The sequence below is a fragment of the Tachysurus vachellii genome, chromosome 24, assembly GCF_030014155.1.
Source record: "Tachysurus vachellii isolate PV-2020 chromosome 24, HZAU_Pvac_v1, whole genome shotgun sequence".
In the NCBI taxonomy this organism is placed as follows: Eukaryota; Metazoa; Chordata; class Actinopteri; order Siluriformes; family Bagridae; genus Tachysurus; species Tachysurus vachellii.
The window spans coordinates 13,502,761-13,523,939 of NC_083483.1; the positions used below are offsets into that span (position 1 = coordinate 13,502,761).

General features: G+C 38.0%; 1 protein-coding gene across 1 annotated transcript; it reads left to right on the forward strand.

Annotated features, from left to right (window-relative positions):
• The first annotated feature begins 825 nt into the window (after positions 1 to 825).
• zgc:172122 (uncharacterized protein LOC571844 homolog) lies at positions 826 to 20,085 on the forward strand. The gene is made up of 8 exons (XM_060860833.1): positions 826 to 968; positions 4,780 to 4,923; positions 5,136 to 5,202; positions 5,626 to 5,946; positions 7,647 to 7,976; positions 9,976 to 10,257; positions 11,000 to 11,105; positions 19,474 to 20,085. The coding sequence occupies exons 2-7, from the start codon at positions 4,921 to 4,923 to the stop codon at positions 11,086 to 11,088; spliced, it is 1,092 nt and encodes a 363-aa protein (XP_060716816.1). The 5' UTR covers positions 826 to 968; positions 4,780 to 4,920; the 3' UTR covers positions 11,089 to 11,105; positions 19,474 to 20,085.
• The last annotated feature ends 1,094 nt before the right edge of the window (positions 20,086 to 21,179 follow it).

Consider the following 21,179-nt stretch of genomic DNA (forward strand, 5'->3'; position numbering starts at 1 on the left):
AATTCACCCTGATAGGAATAGTAATAAATAAATTTAATAATAAATTTAGCCCACTAAAGTATGTATATAAAACACATATTTCCATTAATACATTTAGTACAGAACTTAAAGCAGTTAAGTAATTCTATTTATTAATTTAATTTAATTTAATTTAATTTAATTTAATTTAATTTAATTTAATTTAATTTAATTTAATTTATTTTTATTTTTTTATTGAACCACTGAATCTTTTTCATTGTGATGTTCCTAATAAATTTAATAATAAATTTAGCCCACTAAAGTATGTATATAATTCATTTTGGGGGTTTATCCACATATATCCATTAATACATTTAGTACAGAACTTAAAGCAGTTAAGTAATTCTATTTCTTTCTTTCTTTCTTTCTTTCTTTCTTTTCTTTTCTTTTCTTTTATTTTCTTTTCTTTTATTTTATTTTATTTTATTTTATTTTATTTTATTTTATTTATTTATTTTTATTGAACCACTGAATCCTTTTCATTGTGATGTTCCAGTATACCTGAATTCACCCTGTTAGGACTACTGCATTAGGTTGTAAGTCTCTGTACATGTGTTGATGGGTATATTATGGACAAAATAACTTTTCATTCTTTTCAGTCTGATATTTCCTTTTCTTTTTTCTTTTTTTTTTCGTTTTTATGATATAGCCTATACATCATTTGTTTCCGTATAAAGAGGCGCAATGATGGCAGTTTTCCACGCAGCTTGCGAGCGCGTGTGCATGTGAACGAGTGTGCGCGTTCACGCGGAAGTTGTCAGGGCAGGAAGAAAGATAGGGGAGGTAGGAAGTTGGGCACAGCTCCGGCTCAGAGGGAGGGATTAGTGTTTAGTAGTCCTGTCATGATCTTTATTCCTTAAAGCAACCATGTAGCTGTGTGACTGTGTGTGTGCGTGTGTGTGATCTGTTAATGATCTCTACTTCATGTGAGATGAATCCTACACATAAAGGTGAGTAATTCTATTTAGGCTAAAATGTAAGATTCTAGATTCTTTAGTAAATAAAATAAACTTTAATTGCACACACATATGTAGTGTGCAATTAAAAAGTAAATAAAATGTTTACTAAAGAATCTTTACTTAACATTTCTCCATTTTATTATTATTATTATTATTATTATTAATAATAATAATAATAATAATAATAATAATAATAATAATAATAATAATCAGCCAAGCTTGCATTTGTTCCAGTGATGTTAAAATGATTAAATTGAATTTAATTGAATGAAATGTAATTGAAAACATATTTAATAGATATGACATTGAAATCATGAATACTACATCACACCAATGAGAAAATAAGAATTTTAAGACTTCTTCACAGCTGATGAGTTAAAGCATATTCTCGGCGCTCTGATGGATTCTGACAGACAGAAAGACAGACAGACAACCAAATAGTTAATAAGGGCTTTGTTTTTTGTGATTGTGTATTATTGGATGTAAACAGACCTCAAGCCATTTGGATTAGAGGAACTTACTTTCAGCAGCAAAGAGCTGGGACACTAAAGCAGCATTTGTATGTTATGAGTATGTTTAAACCTTGGAAGGACACAGCAGTTACAAGATAAAGACACAAGTCTTTGTATAAAGGTGTTGTTTTAAATATGAGCCTAATCTTGTGCACTTTGAGCCCTCAAGGATGAGTAAGTAGAGTTTGGAGTCATAAAGAGTCGCGTTCTTCTGATCTGCAGAATCTGTAGTTGCTGATGTGATCAGAGAAGCTGAATCTCATCATTATTGTTCTCAGTGTGGATAAGACAGTCTGTAAGCGTTGTTTTAGTAAAACAGTTAAAGCACAGACATTTATACACGGTAAGCACATCTTTATTAATCAGGTGGTTCTATCAGATAAAATGGGAAAGAATTAACGAATCTAATACACAATAAGTATCCTACTGTGATGAGGAGTAAACTGGGATTATTTATTATTTATTTGTGGTAAATTGTATTAACTGATATCATGCATTCATTATATGACTTTTGCCTTTTGCATTATATGACTTTTTTTTTTTATTTCCATACCGTTTAATTGTTATTTGGGCAAAAATGCAGAAATGTGTTAAGTTTACACAAGAGTGAGAGATTAGAACTAAAGCTGTTTGGTGGAGAGAAACCAGGGCTCAGGACTCAGAAACTTTGGGCTTAAATAAGCAACAGTGATGATAATGTCCCGAAATCCTTTTTTTACATTTAGAAAAACAGTAATCAAAAAGCCTGCTAAACTCCTAACTCTGATGGACTTACAGCGTTTGTCACAATGTGTTTGTTTCTTATTTGGCTGAATCAAAGAGAATCGCAGCTATTTAATTTCCAAACAGCCTGAACCCATAAACCATGCTGTTAAATTAGATTTCTCAAAGGCTGCATCCGATTTCCCAAACCACGCTGGCTACTACCGCAATAAACAGCAGCTCAATATAGCATTCTCACTGGTTGCTGTGGTTCCTTTTAAATTAGCTATTATTTTGAAGCAGGCCACTATTTAGTTTGATAGAACACTGCCCTTTAGATGAGGTGTATAAAGGGTGTGGGGCTGCTCTAACCACAACCAAGCCACTATGAGTGAATTTCCTGGCTGTGTGGGTGCTTGGGGTTAAAAACCAGACTCTTTTAATAGCACAGCAGGGGCAGGGCTCAGCATAAAATATAGAAAAATGTATTTTAAATACATTGGGGTTAAACGTTTCAGGTAAGATTGGTGGTTTCAGCTGCAGGAGCGAGGATTCCCTGATGCTAAGTCAGTATATTTGTCTATGTAGAAGGCTCCAAGCATTTTATCTCTAATTCTTCAGCTGTAGAAGGAAAATCTGTATTCTCTTAATGTTGATGTCCTGCTGCTCTGCCAGTTTAGACATGAAAGCAGGGACTCAAGTTGTTTTATGTCTTTTCCAGACATGTTCTCTAACAGTAGCAGAAAGGTAACAGCTTCAGCAGGGTGCAGGTTGTTTCCCGTAACTACACGTCAAACACACAGACAGAATCAGCAGGCGCTTTATTAGAACTCATCTGGAAGATATCATCTGTATACAGTGTTACAGAGTTATTTTAGTTCAAATCAGCTTAGCTTTGCATTACTGAATTAAAGTTATTGACTTAACCCTTGTATGTTGTTCGTATTTTTGTTACTCAGCCGGTGTTCGTGGGTCTGGTCGACCCGCTGCATTTTTGGGTTTTTAGTTCAACATAATCAAAAATTTTATGTTAAAATACTCTACAGATGTTTACTTCATTCCAATTACAAGCAATATAAACAGCATATATGGTTAATATTTGCCCTTTACCTTTATTACATCACATTTATTAATTAAAGTGCTACTTGTTTTTCGTTGTTTTTTATTAAAATGTAATAAAAAAAGGAAAATCAAATTTAATCACGTTATGAGTGGGAAAAAATCAACAAATTTACAAGGAAGCAAAGTTTTTCAAAACTATTGATGTTTATGAACATGGGTCCCACAGACCCGAACATCATACAAGGGTTAAAAAATATTAAGTTTGAATATCATTAACATCCAACATCCTATATAACAAGTTTTTACCCTACTTTAATTTCCATTTTTTCAATGAAGTAAATATGTGAAATAATTTTCATTCTCTGACCAGAGCTTAGCTTCATTACAGTCCTGATATTAATACAACCTTAAATATGGGAGTATACAAAAGTGATAGCGAAAATGAAATATATTCGAGTCGAACTCACCAAATGAATATGAAAACTTATCACCCGTCCATAATTTTTTTCCAAATAAATTTGTATTATAAATCTCTCATATAACCATTGTTGTTATATATAATCTATAATATACTACAAATAACAATAAATTCTAAATTGCAAATAATTTGGGATTTAAAAGAATTTGTGAAATATCTTGATTAAACACTTTTAAGACTGTAGCAATAAATAAATAAATAAATAAATAAATAAATAAATAAGTATTAAGAAACAATTACAAATAATTTTGTAACTACTAAAGAGGTAACTTTTTTAATGGGTTAACAGTTTTGTCAACATTACAGATATAATCACCTAATTACATGTATATTAGCCCTAATAACCGTAGACAAGATCAAGAATTCTCTCCTCATTATTTGGATTAAATAAAAATCATCCAGGCAGCACATTGAGGATTTTATTACTTTAGATCTACCATTTCAACTATACAGAAATTTGGAAAAATTGTTATGTTGGATTTCATACAAATGAATATACAATTTATTTTGTCACTATTAGAAACGTAAAATATTGTTTATGGGTAATCATTTTTTTGCAACATGGCACTTTCGATTTGTTTCTGCTACACTTACTGACTAATTGGTTTAATTATGGCGCTATTATTTAACCAGGAAGTTACATGCTGTTTGTTAATAGTTGTTAAAGTTTTACCAAAATTATTTAAGTGGAAGCTGAAAACCTCATTCCTTAAGGCTACACGTTTTCATTATGGTTGACTAATGGCATACTTAGCGCAGTCATGAGTAATTGAATGTTTTCTGGTGAATCCGTGTGGAGTAAAACACCACACCCTAGTGCCTTTGTTGTTCCTAAAAGTCAAACATTTGGCCTTTATATCCTAATAATCATTAAAGAATTTGTTTTGCTTTGTCACTCATTATTTCGCTTTTGAATCACAGATGATGTTCATGTTTTCGAAGGACATTCCTTACTCGTATGTAACGTTGCTATATTTGTGTGAAATTACTAGAGGATAATAAACACTGAAAAAGTGTATTTGACTAAATTGGATCACTTGTTTTACAGATGTTGACATTATACTTCCTAAAGATTGATGGCTACCAGTAAAATATATATCCATTGACCCTGAAGATGATTATTGCGAAGGAGACGACCGACACTGCATGATCAATTTTAAAAGGAATAACAGACCTTGGATTTCAGTAGATGGTAAGAGTCTTTCAGGATAATCCATTAAGATCTGTGGTGTTTACTTAACTGCTTCATGTGTCTGCTGATTATAGTGTCTTGGCTGAGTCAACATCGGCAGAAATCCGTAGTCATTTTCAGGGTGGAGTTGCATGTGCCTACCTGTGTTGTCTTTAAAACAAGAAGAGGTGTGTTAAAACTTCTGAAAATTGTAAAAATTATTTTTTTTCCAGGCTAAAATGTGTCGGTGTGTCTATGTGTGCATGTGGTTAGCTGTGGTACTGCTCCCTACACTACAAGGTATGGCCCTACATATATAATCACCTAACTACATTTGATTTACTTGAACATAAATAAAAAAAATATTATACATTAAAAATTTTTTAAAAAGATCCATATTATTTAAAGTATCTTCCAACAAAGGCCAACTTGCAAGAATAATCGAAATGTGTACGTTTTTTTTTTTGTCATAATTTGTTTTTACAATTTACACAGCATTTTGTGTTTATGCACAAAACCTCACTTACTTTATATGCTATTCATTTAATTTTTGCTGAATTTGAATATAAGCTATTAAAAAATTCTACTCTAATATCATTAGTAAAGCTGTAAGAATGAAAGGCAGAAGTTTAGGTAGAAATCACCTGTGGATAAATTCATTTACTCCCTGTTATTAAGTGCACAATCCTGATTAGTGGATGCCTTTTAATTGCCATATCCTAGATAAAGTGACTGCCCCAGCTCACCTACAGTCAACGCTGGGTCGCCCTGCTACACTAGGATGTAACGTGACCATAGGAGGCAATGAAGTTCTCAAACAGGTTCGCTGGCTTGATTTGCACAACGAAAGTGTCCTTTCTTACCAGCCTGAGAAACCCGAGAGCCTCACCAAGAGAGAAGGTGTGGAGCTCCTCGACCAGGAAACGCACTCGAGTGCTATTGCCATTGAGAAGACCAAGCCAGGGGATGAAGGCTGCTACACATGCGTGTTTTACGTGTACCCAACAGGACAGCAGTGGGGGAAGACATGCCTCCTTTTAAACGGTGAGGTGATGCTAATCTTGTTTATATCAATGTGAGATGATTGACCGCCGCACGCTTAGAAAAATGGATCTGTAACAGATATTTGGTCAATTAAATAAGCTTAAGCCTTTAAAACAGGTTCCACTATATCCAGCTTCTTGGATAAAGAACAATCTGAAGAATGCGTTAGAACGTTTTTGAAGAATGTGGTATAAAAAAACTAGACGAAACCCAATTCACTAAAATAATCTGTCTGACTCCAATCACCACATTGTCCCAACTAGCCAATCTAGCATAAAGAAATTAAAGCCAATACTGAATTTATCTGACTAGTTGGTGAAGGGTAAAAGCAGAGTTTAGTGACTCCTCAAAAGGAGGCTCCATTCTCCTTATCAAGCACTATGACCTCGGCTGCGCTTTTGGTCGTTACGATTTTTCACTGCATTTTCCCCCTGGAAAGTTGGGAATTTACCGGACACCGTTATCTCTCATTCTTCAAAGACAATGTCACCATTATAATTAAAATGCAAGCATAAGATTAAAAAAATAATGAGCATCCTTGGTTCCCATCCTTCTGAATTTTTCCCCTACCTGCATCTGGTACACAGCTCATTAGGTTGCTAGGAGATCAACATGGGTGAGTTATTTTCTCTGAATATCGTCTTTATTGTCCAATAGACAATAATGGATATGATTGAATCTTAACCAAGGGGGGCAGGGTGGCTTAGTGGTTAGCACGTTCGCCCCACACCTCCAGGGTTGGGGGCTCGAGTCCCGCCTCCGCCTTGTGTGTGTGGAGTTTGCATGTTCTCCCCGTGCCTCGGGGGTTTCCTCAGGGTACTCCGGTTTCCTCCCCCAGTCCAAAGACATGCATGGTAGGTTGATTGGCATCTCGGGAAAATTGTCCGTAGTGTGTGAGTGCGTGAGTGAATGAGAGTGTGTGTGTGCCCTGCGATGGGTTGGCACTCCGTCCAGGGTGTATCCTGCCTCGATGCCCGATGACGCCTGAGATAGGGGACTTAGACATATGGGGACTTAGATAAGCCCCAAAAATTACACTAAAAGAGCATATGACTGGTAATACAGAACAAACATGCAATGTTGGGTACAGGTCATAGTGGTTCTTGGCTACAAGTTTTAAAGTTTCCTGAAAACACATGGCATAAGCTTTAATTGTTCCTTTGAGGAACGTTGTGATGGTCACAACAGGAAGTGCTCTTCTATTCTCTTCTTGGTACTCTTCTATTCAGGTCCTGCTAATGAACTTATCTTCCTGTCCCATCCTCTAGTACTTCCTGTTTAATCCATGACCAACTATCCAGGGAGAAAATAATAAAATAGTAGGTTGGGTTAAGAAAAAAAAAAAGGCCAGTATATTTCCATTATGTGAAAATATTGCCAAAAATGGATGAGTCACCAATGGTAGAAGTAGGAACAACAAAAACAAGCAGGCAGATGGTTACAAGCTAGAAACCATCAAAGACCAGTGGTTAAAACCCTCGTCTCTCCTGGCATTTATATAGAACTGTCCAGCGCATATACATTTCTCATCCAAAATATGCTTTCCCAATAGTAAATGTTATATCTGGCTCTTTGTTTTGGCCCCTTGAGGAAACTCTTTCAGAGGTTCCAGGTAAAAACCTATTTGGAAAGCTAGAACCATTAAGCATCCAGTGAACACATGAGTAGAAACTCAACAGTTCTTTTTCTTTTTCTCTCAGCAAAAGCAGAGTCGGTAGGCAACAAGACAGCAGTGCATGGGAGGCATGTGGCACTTTCGTGCACTTATGCACTCGCCAAAAAGGTTCGTCAGATACTGTGGAGGAAAACGGAGGAGCAGGGCGACACTGCCACTGTGGCTTCTTACACCAAGAACGGCAAACCGATCGTGGAGCTGCCGTTCCGGGAGCGGGTGAAACTGAGCCAGACTTTGGGACACAGCGAGTTAACCATTGACCCCGTCCAAATGGAGGATGAGGGATGTTACACCTGTGATTTCCACACCTACCCCGAGGGCTTGAGGAGCGTCACAGCATGTCTGGCTGTCTACGGTACGACTAAATGACAGGCACAAAGAGAACAGGCACAACACAAGGTGGAGTGATTTGGTAGTAGATCATTTGACTGAATGTCGTGGACCATTTGTTATCATTTATATTAGCTATAAACTCTCAAACCCTTACCAGCCCTTGTTTTTTCCCTCTCTGGCACAAACTCCTGAAGAGTTTCCCTTGGTAGAACAATCAATAGCTCAGACAATCTTTAGCTCTAACACTCGAGACTCCTTCCAGAACAACAAAATGTCCTCAAAAGAAATAATCTAATTTAAAATGCACGCTATATAAAAAAATCAGTGGATTTCATTTTTCAACATGTGGATTTCATTTTTCAGTAAAGTCAATAATTTTTCCTCAACTTAAATCTTTTATTTATTTATTTATTTTTAAATAATGCACCCTGATTTTTCGGTGTATCAGGTCAAAGCCAGTTTGTTGCATTTCTTTTGTTGTCTTAAATGAAAGAATTCTTGTTGTTCAGGGCATTTTTGCAAGTTTGTGTGAATATGTGTGTGTGGGTGTATTTATATAGTGTATGTGTCGGAAAAAGAGACAGTGAGTCTGTGCAAGTCTATGCGACTTTCTCTCTCTGCTGCAGCGCTCAGGAAAAGGAAGTCATTATATAACCAAGCTGTCATTTCTAGACAATAAAAAGAGATAAAGCAGTGGGTTAGCTACTGGTCACAAATCTTCTTACACTCCATATTTAGCTTGGCGAGGTCTCTCTTACTAAAATTTGTTGGCTGTGAGATTCTGTTCTTTCCCCATCATCTATTTCCGTGTGCTGTTATTTTACGCTCTGGATTTCGACATACGTTACGTTGGGAAAAGTAAAATACATTCCTCCTAAATAAAGGAGTGACAGGAATTTGTACAAGAATGGCTGAAAGCTTTACTAAGCAGATCAAACACTTAAATCTGGATAAATTCAAGGATTAGCATTACTTGCAAGATTGCAAGAAAAAACCAATTAAACATGTCCCTTTCCTTTGGGAAAAAGTTAACTAAATCAACTAGATTAACTTGATTAAGTTAACTAGAATTTGAATAGCTACAGAAAATCTTCAGGAGATAGCGAGTTCAAATCCCGACAATAACACAGCTATCTGTGATGGGAAATTGGTTAGCTTCGCTGTGATTCGCAGGAAAGAGAGCTCGACCAATCATAGGCATGTGTGAGCTCATGTATGTGGAAGATGGTAAACAGCACTATGCTGTCCTACGACACAGCACCACATGTCTCGCAGAAACTATAGCCTTAGACTTCACCCTCCCCAACTGGTAGCTGTTGACTGATGGGGAGAGGATTTTAGCCAATTGTTGGTTAACAGCACAAAGTACACTTGATACGTGCAAAGTTGAGTACCTGGAGAAGTATAACGGATTAGTAAATTCTTGGAATTGCATCAAACAGATGTTTTTTTTAATCTGCTCAGACCACAGAACATCTACACAGTAGATTCTGCTGTTTGGCTCAAACACTAGCTATTATCCTGATCTGTGCTAGAGTGTGACTGTGAAGACTGATTGAAAGGCGTTTGCTTTGGACCGATGCCTATTGCCATCGCTGTGTCACTTTTCTTTGGAAACAGAGGTCCTCTGTGTCTCTCCTCTGATAATGTTAGCCTAAACAGCATGGCTTTTGTCAATAGAGGATAATTGTGCCTCCAGACAGTGGGTTGGATCACATCCTCTCACACAGTCTCATGTCTTTTCACAACCTGTGTTTTTCATTCCCAAACACTGTGCGTCATGGTTCTCTCTTGTAGACCATGTAACAGATGTCTTGTAACAGATGCGACTTACATGTTTAGTAGGAAAGCAGGAATAAAAATGGAAATTTGTGTTCCATGTCATGAAAGACTCAATGATTGATAGTTTTGAGGTTATATCAATACTGTTGATCTGTTAGAGAGATATAGAATAAAAAACCTTCAAAATGTCATCAAAATGACTCGACTAACCTCATGGCCACTTGTGTTGTTTTTCACAGTCCTGCCCAAACCTGAGGTGAGCTACACCACCACGGAGAAAGGGGTAATCCAGGCCAACTGCTCAGCCGTGTCTCGTCCTCCTACAGAACTCGTCTGGAACGTGGAGGGTCATAACCGCACGCTGGCGGCCTCCGAGACCTCGGTTTACCAGCAGGGAGACGGCACTACACTGGTGGTCACCACCATACAGTTTCAGTCCAGACTGCTGGACGAGGAGCAAGTTACATGTACGGCGCTCCATCAGGGCCTGGATGCGAGCGTTTCTGTCACACTGAACAGGGGTGAGTCGTGTTAGTGCTAGTCTTGAATCTTCTCAATGGAAAGCTTGAGGAAACAAAATAAAACATACTTTTAGGTACATTACAGCAAGTATAGATAGATTAAATACTATTACAAGTTTATTTTTAAAAATGACAGCTTGATTATGGGGACATGGTAGCCCAGAGGTTAAGGTGTTAGTCCAGCAATCGGAAGGTCAATAGTTGGGCCCCTGAGCCCCCAAAGTGGCTAGCAGATGAACCGTACACCTCATGTTGGTTATACAGGTAAGGGTGTAATTATCTTCCTTAAAAATGTTGAAGAATATAAGCTTAGTTCATTCTTTAAATTTAGTAAGAAATGACATTCACTTGGGGGGGGCACGGTGACTTAGTGGTTAGCACGTTTGCCTCACACCTCCAGGGTTGGGGGTTCGATTCCCGCTTCCGCCTTGTGTGTGTGGAGTTTGCATGTTCTCCAAGTGCCTCGGGGGTTTCCTGCGGGTACTCCGGTTTCCTCCCCTGGTCCAAAGACATGCATGGTAGGTTGATTGGCATCTCTGGAAAATTGTCCGTAGTGTGTGATTGCGTGAGTGAATGAGTGTGTGTGTGTGTGCCCTGCGATGGGTTAGCACTCCGTCCAGGGTGTACCCGTGACCCGAGGTAGTTCGGATAAAGCGGTAGAAGATAAATGAATGAATGAATGAATGAATGACATTCACTTTGTTTAAAGCCATATTATTATTTTATTTCTGCTTTGTTGCAGCTGGATTTAAGAAGATCATCATCATCTCAGTCGGAATGGCTGTGCTCGTGCTGCTTGTATGTCTGTGTTTGTGCATGAAGAGGCGCTAACAGCGTACTCCGAGAGGGTCAGTAGACACTGGTGTAAAAATCCCAAACTGTATTTCTTCAATCCAATCCACACAATCCACAGTTAATGTTGTCAGACATCGTAAAGACTCGCCAGTCTTTATTCACGTTAATATGACAAAAATACACAGCTTTTCATTTCTTGCTAGCAAGGAAACCACAACACGGTTGAAGGTTGAAGACTTCCCCATGCTGGGAAAAAGTACTGCATTGTTACAAAGCGCTATCTCCGTACAGAAAAATGCACCATGTCGATAAAGTCGTTGCGAGTGGGCTGTTACTATAGAAACGATGACGAGATCGCATAGCTGATGTCTGATGATATATATGTATATATATATATATATATATATATATATAATATATATATATATATATATATATATATATATATATATATATATATATATATATATTTGTGACTTCAGTAGTGCTGTGATGTAATATAATATAATTTAATATAAAAGATACTATAATCTTTTACAGCAGTCAGAAATATCTTTTAAAAAAAATTTAAAAAAGAAAGAAAAAAACACCCTTCTGTGCCCCTGTACAAACCTAACATGACCAAGGCGAGGTTTCAGCCGTGAAGCAGTTTAACACAGGCTTCCTTTGAGCTTGCTTTCGACTAACAGCTTGTGAGACTTTTGACCTGGAACAAGGCAGAGTTTGTTTTTTGTGCTGAAAGCTTCTCTCACATGAGCGTTACCTTTTAAACACTCTGCTGTAAAGAACACAAAAAATTTGAAGCTTTCACAGCAGGATGTTGTTTTAAGGAGTAAAGACACTTTCTATAACGTTGTCTTTTGTTCGCTTCTCAGTGTCAAAATGATGAGTCGGGACTCGTCCCTGATAAAGAAACGTGTATTTTGTTTTTACTTCTCTAATTTTAGATTAGTTGTTATCACATTTGTTCCATAACTCCAGGGTTAGGGGTTTGATTCCTACCTCTACCCTGAGTGTGTGTGGAGTTTCCTCTCAGTTCCCTGGTTTCCTCCCTGAGACCAAAGACATGCGTTGTAGCTGATTGGTATCTTGAAAGTGTGTGTGTGTGTGTGTGTCCAGAGTGTCCTCCAGCTTGTGCCCCAAGTCCCCTGAGTCCCCTCATGACCCTTTGTAAGATAAATGGTACAGAAGATGGATGGATGGATGGACTTTTCACTATTTAGCAATAAGAGATAAGGTTATTGAGAAGACAGGAAGAAGAATAGTCTTGTTCACTTATTTTTCTTATCAGTTCTTACACCCTGACTGTCTTCATCTGATTAATGGTCCACAGGTCAGTTTTCCCCTGAGACATTTACATTTACATTTACATTTACAGCATTTGGCAGACGCCCTTATCCAGAGCGACGTACATAAGTGCTTAAATCTCTAACATTGAATACATTAATGCTGGCTCACTAAGTTACATACTTAAGATACCATGAGTTTAAAACATTTGTTCAAAGTTACAATGAAAGTGTCAAAGGTTTTTTTTTTTTTTTTTTTTTTTTTTTTAAAAGTGCAAAAGATAATGAAGAAGTGCTAGTTGAAGTGTTTCCTGAATAAGTAAGTCTTCAACCGCCGCTTGAAAATAGCCAGTGACTCAGCTGTACGGACCTCTAGGGGAAGTTCGTTCCACCACCTTGGTGCCAGAACAGAAAAGAGTCTTGTACTATACTTGCCTCTTACCCTGAGAGATGGTGGAACCAGTCGAGCAGTGCTGGTAGATCGGAGGGTGCGGGGTGCAGTGCGAGGAGTGATGAGGGCTTTGAGGTAAGAGGGACCTGGCTTTGTAGGCCAGCATCAGTGTTTTGAATCTGATGCGTGCAGCTACCGGAAGCCTGTGGAGGGATCGCAGCAGCGGGGTGGTATGTGAGAACTTTGGCAGGTTGAAAACAAGCCGTGCAGCTGCATTTTGGATCATTTGCAGAGGACGGATTGCGTTCATAGGTAGACCTGCCAGCAGTGCATTGCAGTAGTCCAGTCTAGAAATGATAAGAGACTGAACAAGTACCTGAGCAGCCTGTGTGGACAGAAATGGTCGAATCCTTCTAATGTCGTAGAGAAGGAACCGACATGAGTGAGTCACATTAGCAACATGGGAGGAAAAGGACAGTTGATTGTCCATGGTTACCCCAAGGATGCGAGCTGTGGCTGAAGGGGAGATCAGATCGTTGTGCAAGGATATAGCAAGATCATGACCTGGGGACACTGGAGACACTTGTGGAAATGTCCCCCAGTGTCCTCACTGTGGGTTTTAGGCTCTACACCATGTGAAGCCTTCACTTTTAGGGGAAAGTTGTCTCAGAGCTAAAAACGGCGGTGCCTCAAATTATACTGTGGACAAAGCACTGATTTTGGCCTGCAGTTGTCTGCGTGATACGACAGCAGATTACTCACAATCCAGATCTCTACATATAACCAAGCAGATATTTAAACCTTCTATATTTATTTCAGCTTTAATCTTAAACTAGATACTGATTCAGAGATTAGGAATGTGAATGGAGCAGAAAGAGCGGACAGACTTGAAACCTGTCTCACACTCTCTAAACCTGTCTCACTCACTCTAAATCTGTCTCACTCTCTCTAAACCTGTCTCACACACTCTAAACCTGTCTCACTCTCTCTAAACCTGTCTCACAGTCTCTAAACCTGTCTCACACACTCACTTACTCTAAATCTGTCTCACACTCTCTAAACCTGTCTCACACATTCACTCACTCTAAACCTGTCTCACTCTCTCTAAACCTGTCTCACACATTCACTCACTCTAAACCTGTCTCACTCTCTCTAAACCTGTCTCACTCTCTCTAAACCTGTCTCAGACATTCACTCTCTCTAAACCTGTCTCACACACTCACTCACTCTAAATCTGTCTCACACTCTCTAAACCTGTCTCACACATTCACTCACTCTAAACCTGTCTCACTCTCTCTAAACCTGTCTCACACATTCACTCTCTCTAAACCTGTCTCACTCTCTCTAAACCTGTCTCAGACACTCACTCTCTCTAAACCTGTCTAACACTCTAATCCTGTCTCACACACTCACTATCTCTAAACCTGTCTCACACTCTAAACCTGTCTCACACACTCACTCTCTCTAAACCTGTCTAACACTCTAATCCTGTCTCACACACTCACTATCTCTAAACCTGTCTAACACTCTAATCCTGTCTCACACACTCACTCTCTCTAAACCTGTCTCACACTCTAAACCTGTCTCACACTCTAAACCTGTCTCACACTCTAAACCTGTCTCACACACTCACTCTCTCTAAACATGTCTAACACTCTAATCCTGTCTCACACACTCACTATCTCTAAACCTGTCTCACACACTCACTATCTCTAAACCTGTCTCACACTCTAAACCTGTCTCACACTCTAAACCTGTCTCACACACTCACTCTCTCTAAACCTGTCTCACACTCTAAACCTGTCTCACACTCTAAACCTGTCTCACACACTCACTCTCTCTAAACCTGTCTAACACTCTAATCCTGTCTCACACACTCACTATCTCTAAACCTGTCTAACACTCTAATTCTGTCTCACACTCTAAACCTGTCTCACACTCTAAACCTGTCTCACACACTCACTCTCTCTAAACCTGTCTCACACTCTAAACCTGTCTCACACACTCACTCTCTCTAAACCTGTCTCACTCTCTCTAAACCTGTCTCACACACGCACTTACTCTAAATCTGTCTCACACTCTCTAAACCTGTCTCACACATTCACTCACTCTAAACCTGTCTCACTCTCTCTAAACCTGTCTCACTCTCTCTAAACCTGTCTCAGACACTCACTCTCTCTAAACCTGTCTAACACTCTAATCCTGTCTCACACACTCACTATCTCTAATCCTGTCTCACACACTCATTCTCTCTAAACCTGTCTCACACTCTAAACCTGTCTCACACACTCATTCTCTCTAAACCTGTCTCACACTCTAAACCTGTCTCACACACTCACTATCTCTAAACCTGTCTCACACTCTAAACCTGTCTCACACACTCACTCTCTCTAAACCGGTCTAACACTCTAATCCTGTCTCACACACTCACTCTCTCTAAACCTGTCTCACACTCTAAACCTGTCTCACACTCTAAACCTGTCTCACACACTCACTCTCTCTAAACCGGTCTAACACTCTAATCCTGTCTCACACACTCACTCTCTCTAAACCTGTCTAACACTCTAGTCCTGTCTCACACACTCACTCTCTCTAAACCTGTCTAACACTCTAAATCTGTCTCACACACTCACTCTCTCTAAACCTGTCTAACACTCTAATTCTGTCTCACACTCTAAACCTGTCTCACACTCTAAACCTGTCTCACACACTCACTCTCTCTAAACCTGTCTAACACTCTAAACCTGTCTCACACACTCACTCTCTCTAAACCTGTCTCACACTCTAAACCTGTCTCACACTCTAGTCCTGTCTCACACACTCACTCTCTCTAAACCTGTCTAACACTCTAATCCTGTCTCACACACTCACTCTCTCTAAACCTGTCTAACACTCTAGTCCTGTCTCACACACTCACTCTCTCTAAACCTGTCTAACACTCTAAATCTGTCTCACACACTCACTCTCTTTAAACCTGTCTAACACTCTAATTCTGTCTCACACTCTAAACCTGTCTCACACTCTAAACCTGTCTCACACACTCACTCTCTCTAAACCTGTCTAACACTCTAAACCTGTCTCACACACTCACTCTCTCTAAACCTGTCTCACACTCTAAACCTGTCTCACACACTCACTCTCTCTAAACCTGTCTCACACTCTAATCCTGTCTCACGTCTCACACACTCACTCTCTCTAAACCTGTCTAACACTCTAATTCTGTCTCACACACTCACTCTCTCTAAACCTGTCTCACACACTCACTCTCTCTAAACCTGTCTCACACACTCACTCTCTCTAAACCTGTCTCACACACTATGAACAAGTCTCACTCACTCATAATCTCAGTCTGCTAATAAAACATCACCAAACTGCATTAAAATGTTCAGTGTTACTCATATGTCACTTTATCAGCTATATTCAAGGATGAATTTTTTTTGGATTCCTTTTATTGGATTATTTTGTGTGTGATTATTGTGTCAGTCTTACATTTTTATATGTAATTCTGAAATTCACACAGAAATAATTGTGAACTTTGGGATAATAAAACACTGTGTTTTATTCGATGGTATTCGAGCAGAGTAAAATATTGTGCACGGCACAGAAGGAAATAAACGGCAGACAGGTTTCCTTTTGAAGTCATTTTCATGCAGGGCTCAATTTTTTTTTTCTGTAACCCCACAGGAAATGGGGTGTTACCATTTCCTGTCTCTTACAAGAAGTCTTCCCATACTCAAGAATGCCTTTCTTTGACCCGGCTGACTTTGGTTAAAGGGAAATTCCTTTTTAAAGAGTCCTTTTCAGATATTGTTTAGGGTGTGAATATGATGAGAGATAACGGATAATAAAACATGAGCGCCGTGATTCTTTTACCTTTACAGACGATTTGTGGCGTATTTCATTGTAGAATCGTCTAGCTTGAAGTTCTGCCGATTTCCATGGGGCCCCGGAGTCTGATATGGATATTTTCTTTGATCAGAACTGATTGTTACTGGTACTTTTTTTGCTCTTAAAACAATCGACTGAAAAGGAAAAGAAGAGCAAAACATGGCACAAGTGACTTCCAGATTAGGGAGTGTTTTAAATTTATCTGAACTGGCCACATTTTACGGAGGTTCCAGTGTTTTTGATGAATGTCAGCACGACACTGGAGCTCTTTGTTTTTTATGTAGAGACAAGAACAAGTTGTAGCTGAAAAAGCGTGTAATGGAGTTTAAAAGGAATCAGATTCTGTTGCTGCATGCGACTCATTGACGTACGAGCGCTGATCCATTTCCTTCACGTTTTTTTATCAGATATTTAGACTACAAAGTGAGGTAAAGGTGAAGCGGGTCATGGTGGGACAATGGAAACGACTCTCTTGTTGGCGAGAATTGTTAGTTTTGAGATTAGATCTCATAACGTTCTGTTCATCAGAACTACAACTGGTTCTTCACTAGGACTTTTATCCTTAACAGCATTTGGCAGACACACTTATCCAGAGCGACGTACAGAAGTGCTTAAGACTCTAACATTGGATGCATTAACTTTGGATCACTAGGTTACATACTTAAGATACCATGAGTCTAAAACATTGTTCAAGTTGTTCGATCAGCAGAATAAAATATACAGTGTGTTTTTAAGTATTGCTCATTAAAAAAATTCTCATTCCATATTTGTAGATTGTTTTAAGGAAACACCTGAAACTTCTTCCTCTTGTGGCTTCTCACTTAATAAATACTGCAAAGCTTTTAAACCACAGCCGCCTACCTTTTTTTACAGACAGACAGAGGAAAAGAGAGAGAGAGAGACAGTGAGACAGGTGAGACAGAGAGAGAGAGAGAGAGAGAGAGAGAGAGAGAGAGAGAGTTTGGGGGCAGTTAAACTATAGGTTGATGGCAAAGAAAATGGTCATTTACTAGGATTTGGACATTGGGGTTGTCAGGAATAGAAGTAGGTAAAGGCTGGTTTTTGGGGCTGTGGTGATGGTAACAGAAGTGTCGTCACTTCCTATCTGACCTATTTTCCACTATAGGTCACACTTCCCTCCGATACAGAGTCCATCTCGAATGCGAGCCGGCCCAGGAAATCCCTTCCCATGTTTAGATTTTGTCTTACGTCCTCTTATTTATTTATTTTTTTGTTGTTGATCTTGTTAAGATTTGTCTACTGCATTAAAAGATCAAACAGGCATTCATCTTTTTTACACCATCATCATCACACACACACACACACACAGACACACACACTACAAACAGTTTAGATCACCCAGTGCACAAGAAGAAAATGCAAACTGAACACACACACAGAGGGTGGAGGTACGAAGCAAACACGCAAACTGCTAATCCACCGTGTCCCAGTTTCCAAATGTTCAGTTTCCATTAAAAAAATTGTATTCCATTTAAAAATTGTTTTCATTTAAAAAATATTAAATGCTCTAAAGAATCGTTTGATGTTAATGAGCACACCACATGGTGGCTCAAGTGGTTTAGGCTCTGGGTTGTCGAACGGAGGAGCATGGTTCAAGCCCCAGGGCTGCTAAGCTGCCACTGTTTGGCCCTTGAGCAAGGCCCTTAATAATCACTGCTCCAGTGGTGCTGTATCACATCTGACCCTGTGCTCTGACCCCAAACTCCAAAAGTTGGGATATGTGAAGAAAGATATATATATATATATGTGACAGTAATACAGGCTTCTATTCTTCTAATACATTTAGAATTATTTTAATGCTGTAGTGAATTCAGTTTTTACTGACAACTACTCATTCCTATGTGTAGAAAAGTTTCCTATCGTTAAATCCGAAGACTTTTCTTCTACGGCTGTGTCAAGCACCATACAGGTGTCAAAGAAAAAAAAAATTTGGTGTCTTATTTTCACATGTACGAAGGAACCACAGGAAATCGCACTTAGCTAGCGAGGTTGTAGACATCGTCAGGAAGGCTGGCTGTTTTTACCTTTCAACTCTTTACGTGAAACGTGGTTTGCAGGCAGATGAACTGAGGCGACGTTATGAAGCAGCGTAAATAACTCAGATGTGTTTAAGGGGGAAAAGAGAAGTGTATATTATATTGGAATATAATTCTGTGAGTGTGGGATCTGCTGTGTTTCCTGCTAACATCATATAATTTCAAAGGACATTATAAAAAAGTGTTAATCTTCTCATTAGGTATTGAGAACACACACTAGGACGCTGGTGTGTTATTGTTTTGGGAATCAGCTTATAGGACATTTTCAATCAGTGTAAACAAACGAATGATTTTATCTCCACAAGTCTGATCTATAATGAGTCAGGACTCTGTTGTCTTTCAGTGTGAGACGTGTGTTTTTCCTTCTGTTGAAAATCTTACACTGAATTTTAGCGGTTCAAGATAAACACCTTCAAATTTTAGATGTTTATGAACAAAAATTTGGAGCATCTCAGAGAGCAGAAATGGGTTTGATATCAACATCAACATTTACTTTGAAGAAACAAACATTTGTGTGGAAAAAACAGACCTTTACTTATGAATATATCGTCTCTAGTAGTCTAGAGTCTAGAAAAACAGAGTCTAGTAGTCTAGAAAAACAGAAATTATATATCACTACAATCTCGAGACTACAAAGTCCTGAGTGTCTATTTTCATATTAAACACCACTGTGGAGTGAGACATGACAAAGACAAGAGCAAACTCTAGTTTCATTTAACGTCACATTAAAAAAAATTGTTATTGTGTCTTACTGTGTTTTTCACGTCTAACACTGACACTGTTTTCTTCTCTTTTTCAGTATTTAGACTGAGATGAACTCTGCTGCTATGAATGGAAAAAGCCACAGCCACAGTCATTAGATAGATAGACAGACAGACAGACAGACAGATAGACAGATAGATAGATAGATAGATAGATAGATAGATAGATAGATAGATAGATAGATAGAGTTTTATGAATGTACGAGTTTTTTTTATAAATGTACTAATGTGTGTGTTTTTTTTTTAATGGCAATTCAAACTAAAATGCTATCACTGGAAACAAAATCTTTGCTGTTTTGATGTAGATTTCAGTCACTAACATTGTTAATATATATTAAATGTTGTTAATAGTCAGTGAGAAGCGTTACACTCCCTGCTTCTGCATCTCCACTAGAGGGAAGTGTCCCGTGTCTGGAGGTTGTTTTTCTACACTGCAGGGATAAAGCTGACTCGGTGGCTTTCGTGGGAGGAGTACAAGAGGATTTGGTCATATATTTCTTTGGAACTAAATAATATTATTAATATTGTTCAATTAACAATGAGACCACATTGTGAACCTGTTACACCAAGAAAGTTCAAGTTGTTCTTTTGTTAAAGGCAATGAATAGATACAGAGATGTGACCATTTTAATAAACTCCTTATTATATTCTCTTACTGTATAAATCTAATTATTATTAATATGTTACGACGTGGCTGTGCAGTCCCACTACATAAACTACTGAAAGTCTGGAAATAATAATTGGGGTTGTGTGATGTTACAAAGCTAATTTACTGTTTCCATCACAATATCATCACATCCCAAAGTGTCTGATTCCTTTGTTTTAGCCCAGCGATTTTACTAATATTTACAATGAAAGATTTATTAGTGAACAACACTTCATACGTTTGAACCGTTTATAATCACAGTTATGTTAACAGTTCTAGTTGTTGGTCTCTTTTCCCATCTCGTAAGCTCACCATGTTACACTGCAACCACAAAATGGACTGACAAATGGTCAGGAATTGGAAAACTTAAATTTACAGTTTTATCTCACTTATAAAGCTCAGACACTGAAGACCCATCTAAAAATTTTTATATAAAATGTCACCAGAGTTTCACCAGATCAGAAATACATTTGAATACATTTAAATATTCACACTTTGATCACTTTTTTATTAGATTATATGGAGCATCTTTGTGGATGAGCTGTTGCTGTAGATATGATGTCGTATTATAGACTGACTTTCTGACCAATCACAGAAGGTGAAGGTGGTAAACATGAATATATGGTCATTAGTGAGACCAAAATGAATAAAATGTGCTTATATAATATATATATATATATATATATATATATATATATATATATACATACATATATATATATATATATATGTATATATATATATATATATATATATAATTTTTTATTTATTTATTTATTAGTAATATATATATATATATATATACATACACACACACACTGAAAAAAAAATCTTATAGTCCACTATTGTTTTATGTAACTGAACCTTTTTTGTATTAATCCTGTTATTGTAGCTCAGGATGAAACAACAATGATGTGAAAAAGCCTCAAATGGATTAAAGAGGAACCGAAAAAACTGATTCTATGGTTTAATATCACTTTAATGAGGAATATGGAAGCAGAAATGAACACGATTCTGAAAAGAAATGTTTTCGATTTGGAAGGAAAATAACCAGCTTGGTTTCTGCAGTGAACTTTATAAAGGAGCATCTGAACTCAT

Bases quoted from the DNA above. Each gene is read 5' to 3' on its own strand.
- zgc:172122 (XM_060860833.1), top strand. The intron at 7,977-9,975 runs GTACGACTAAAT...TGTTTTTCACAG, and splicing joins AGCATGTCTGGCTGTCTACG to TCCTGCCCAAACCTGAGGTG. The intron at 10,258-10,999 runs GTGAGTCGTGTT...GCTTTGTTGCAG, and splicing joins TTCTGTCACACTGAACAGGG to CTGGATTTAAGAAGATCATC.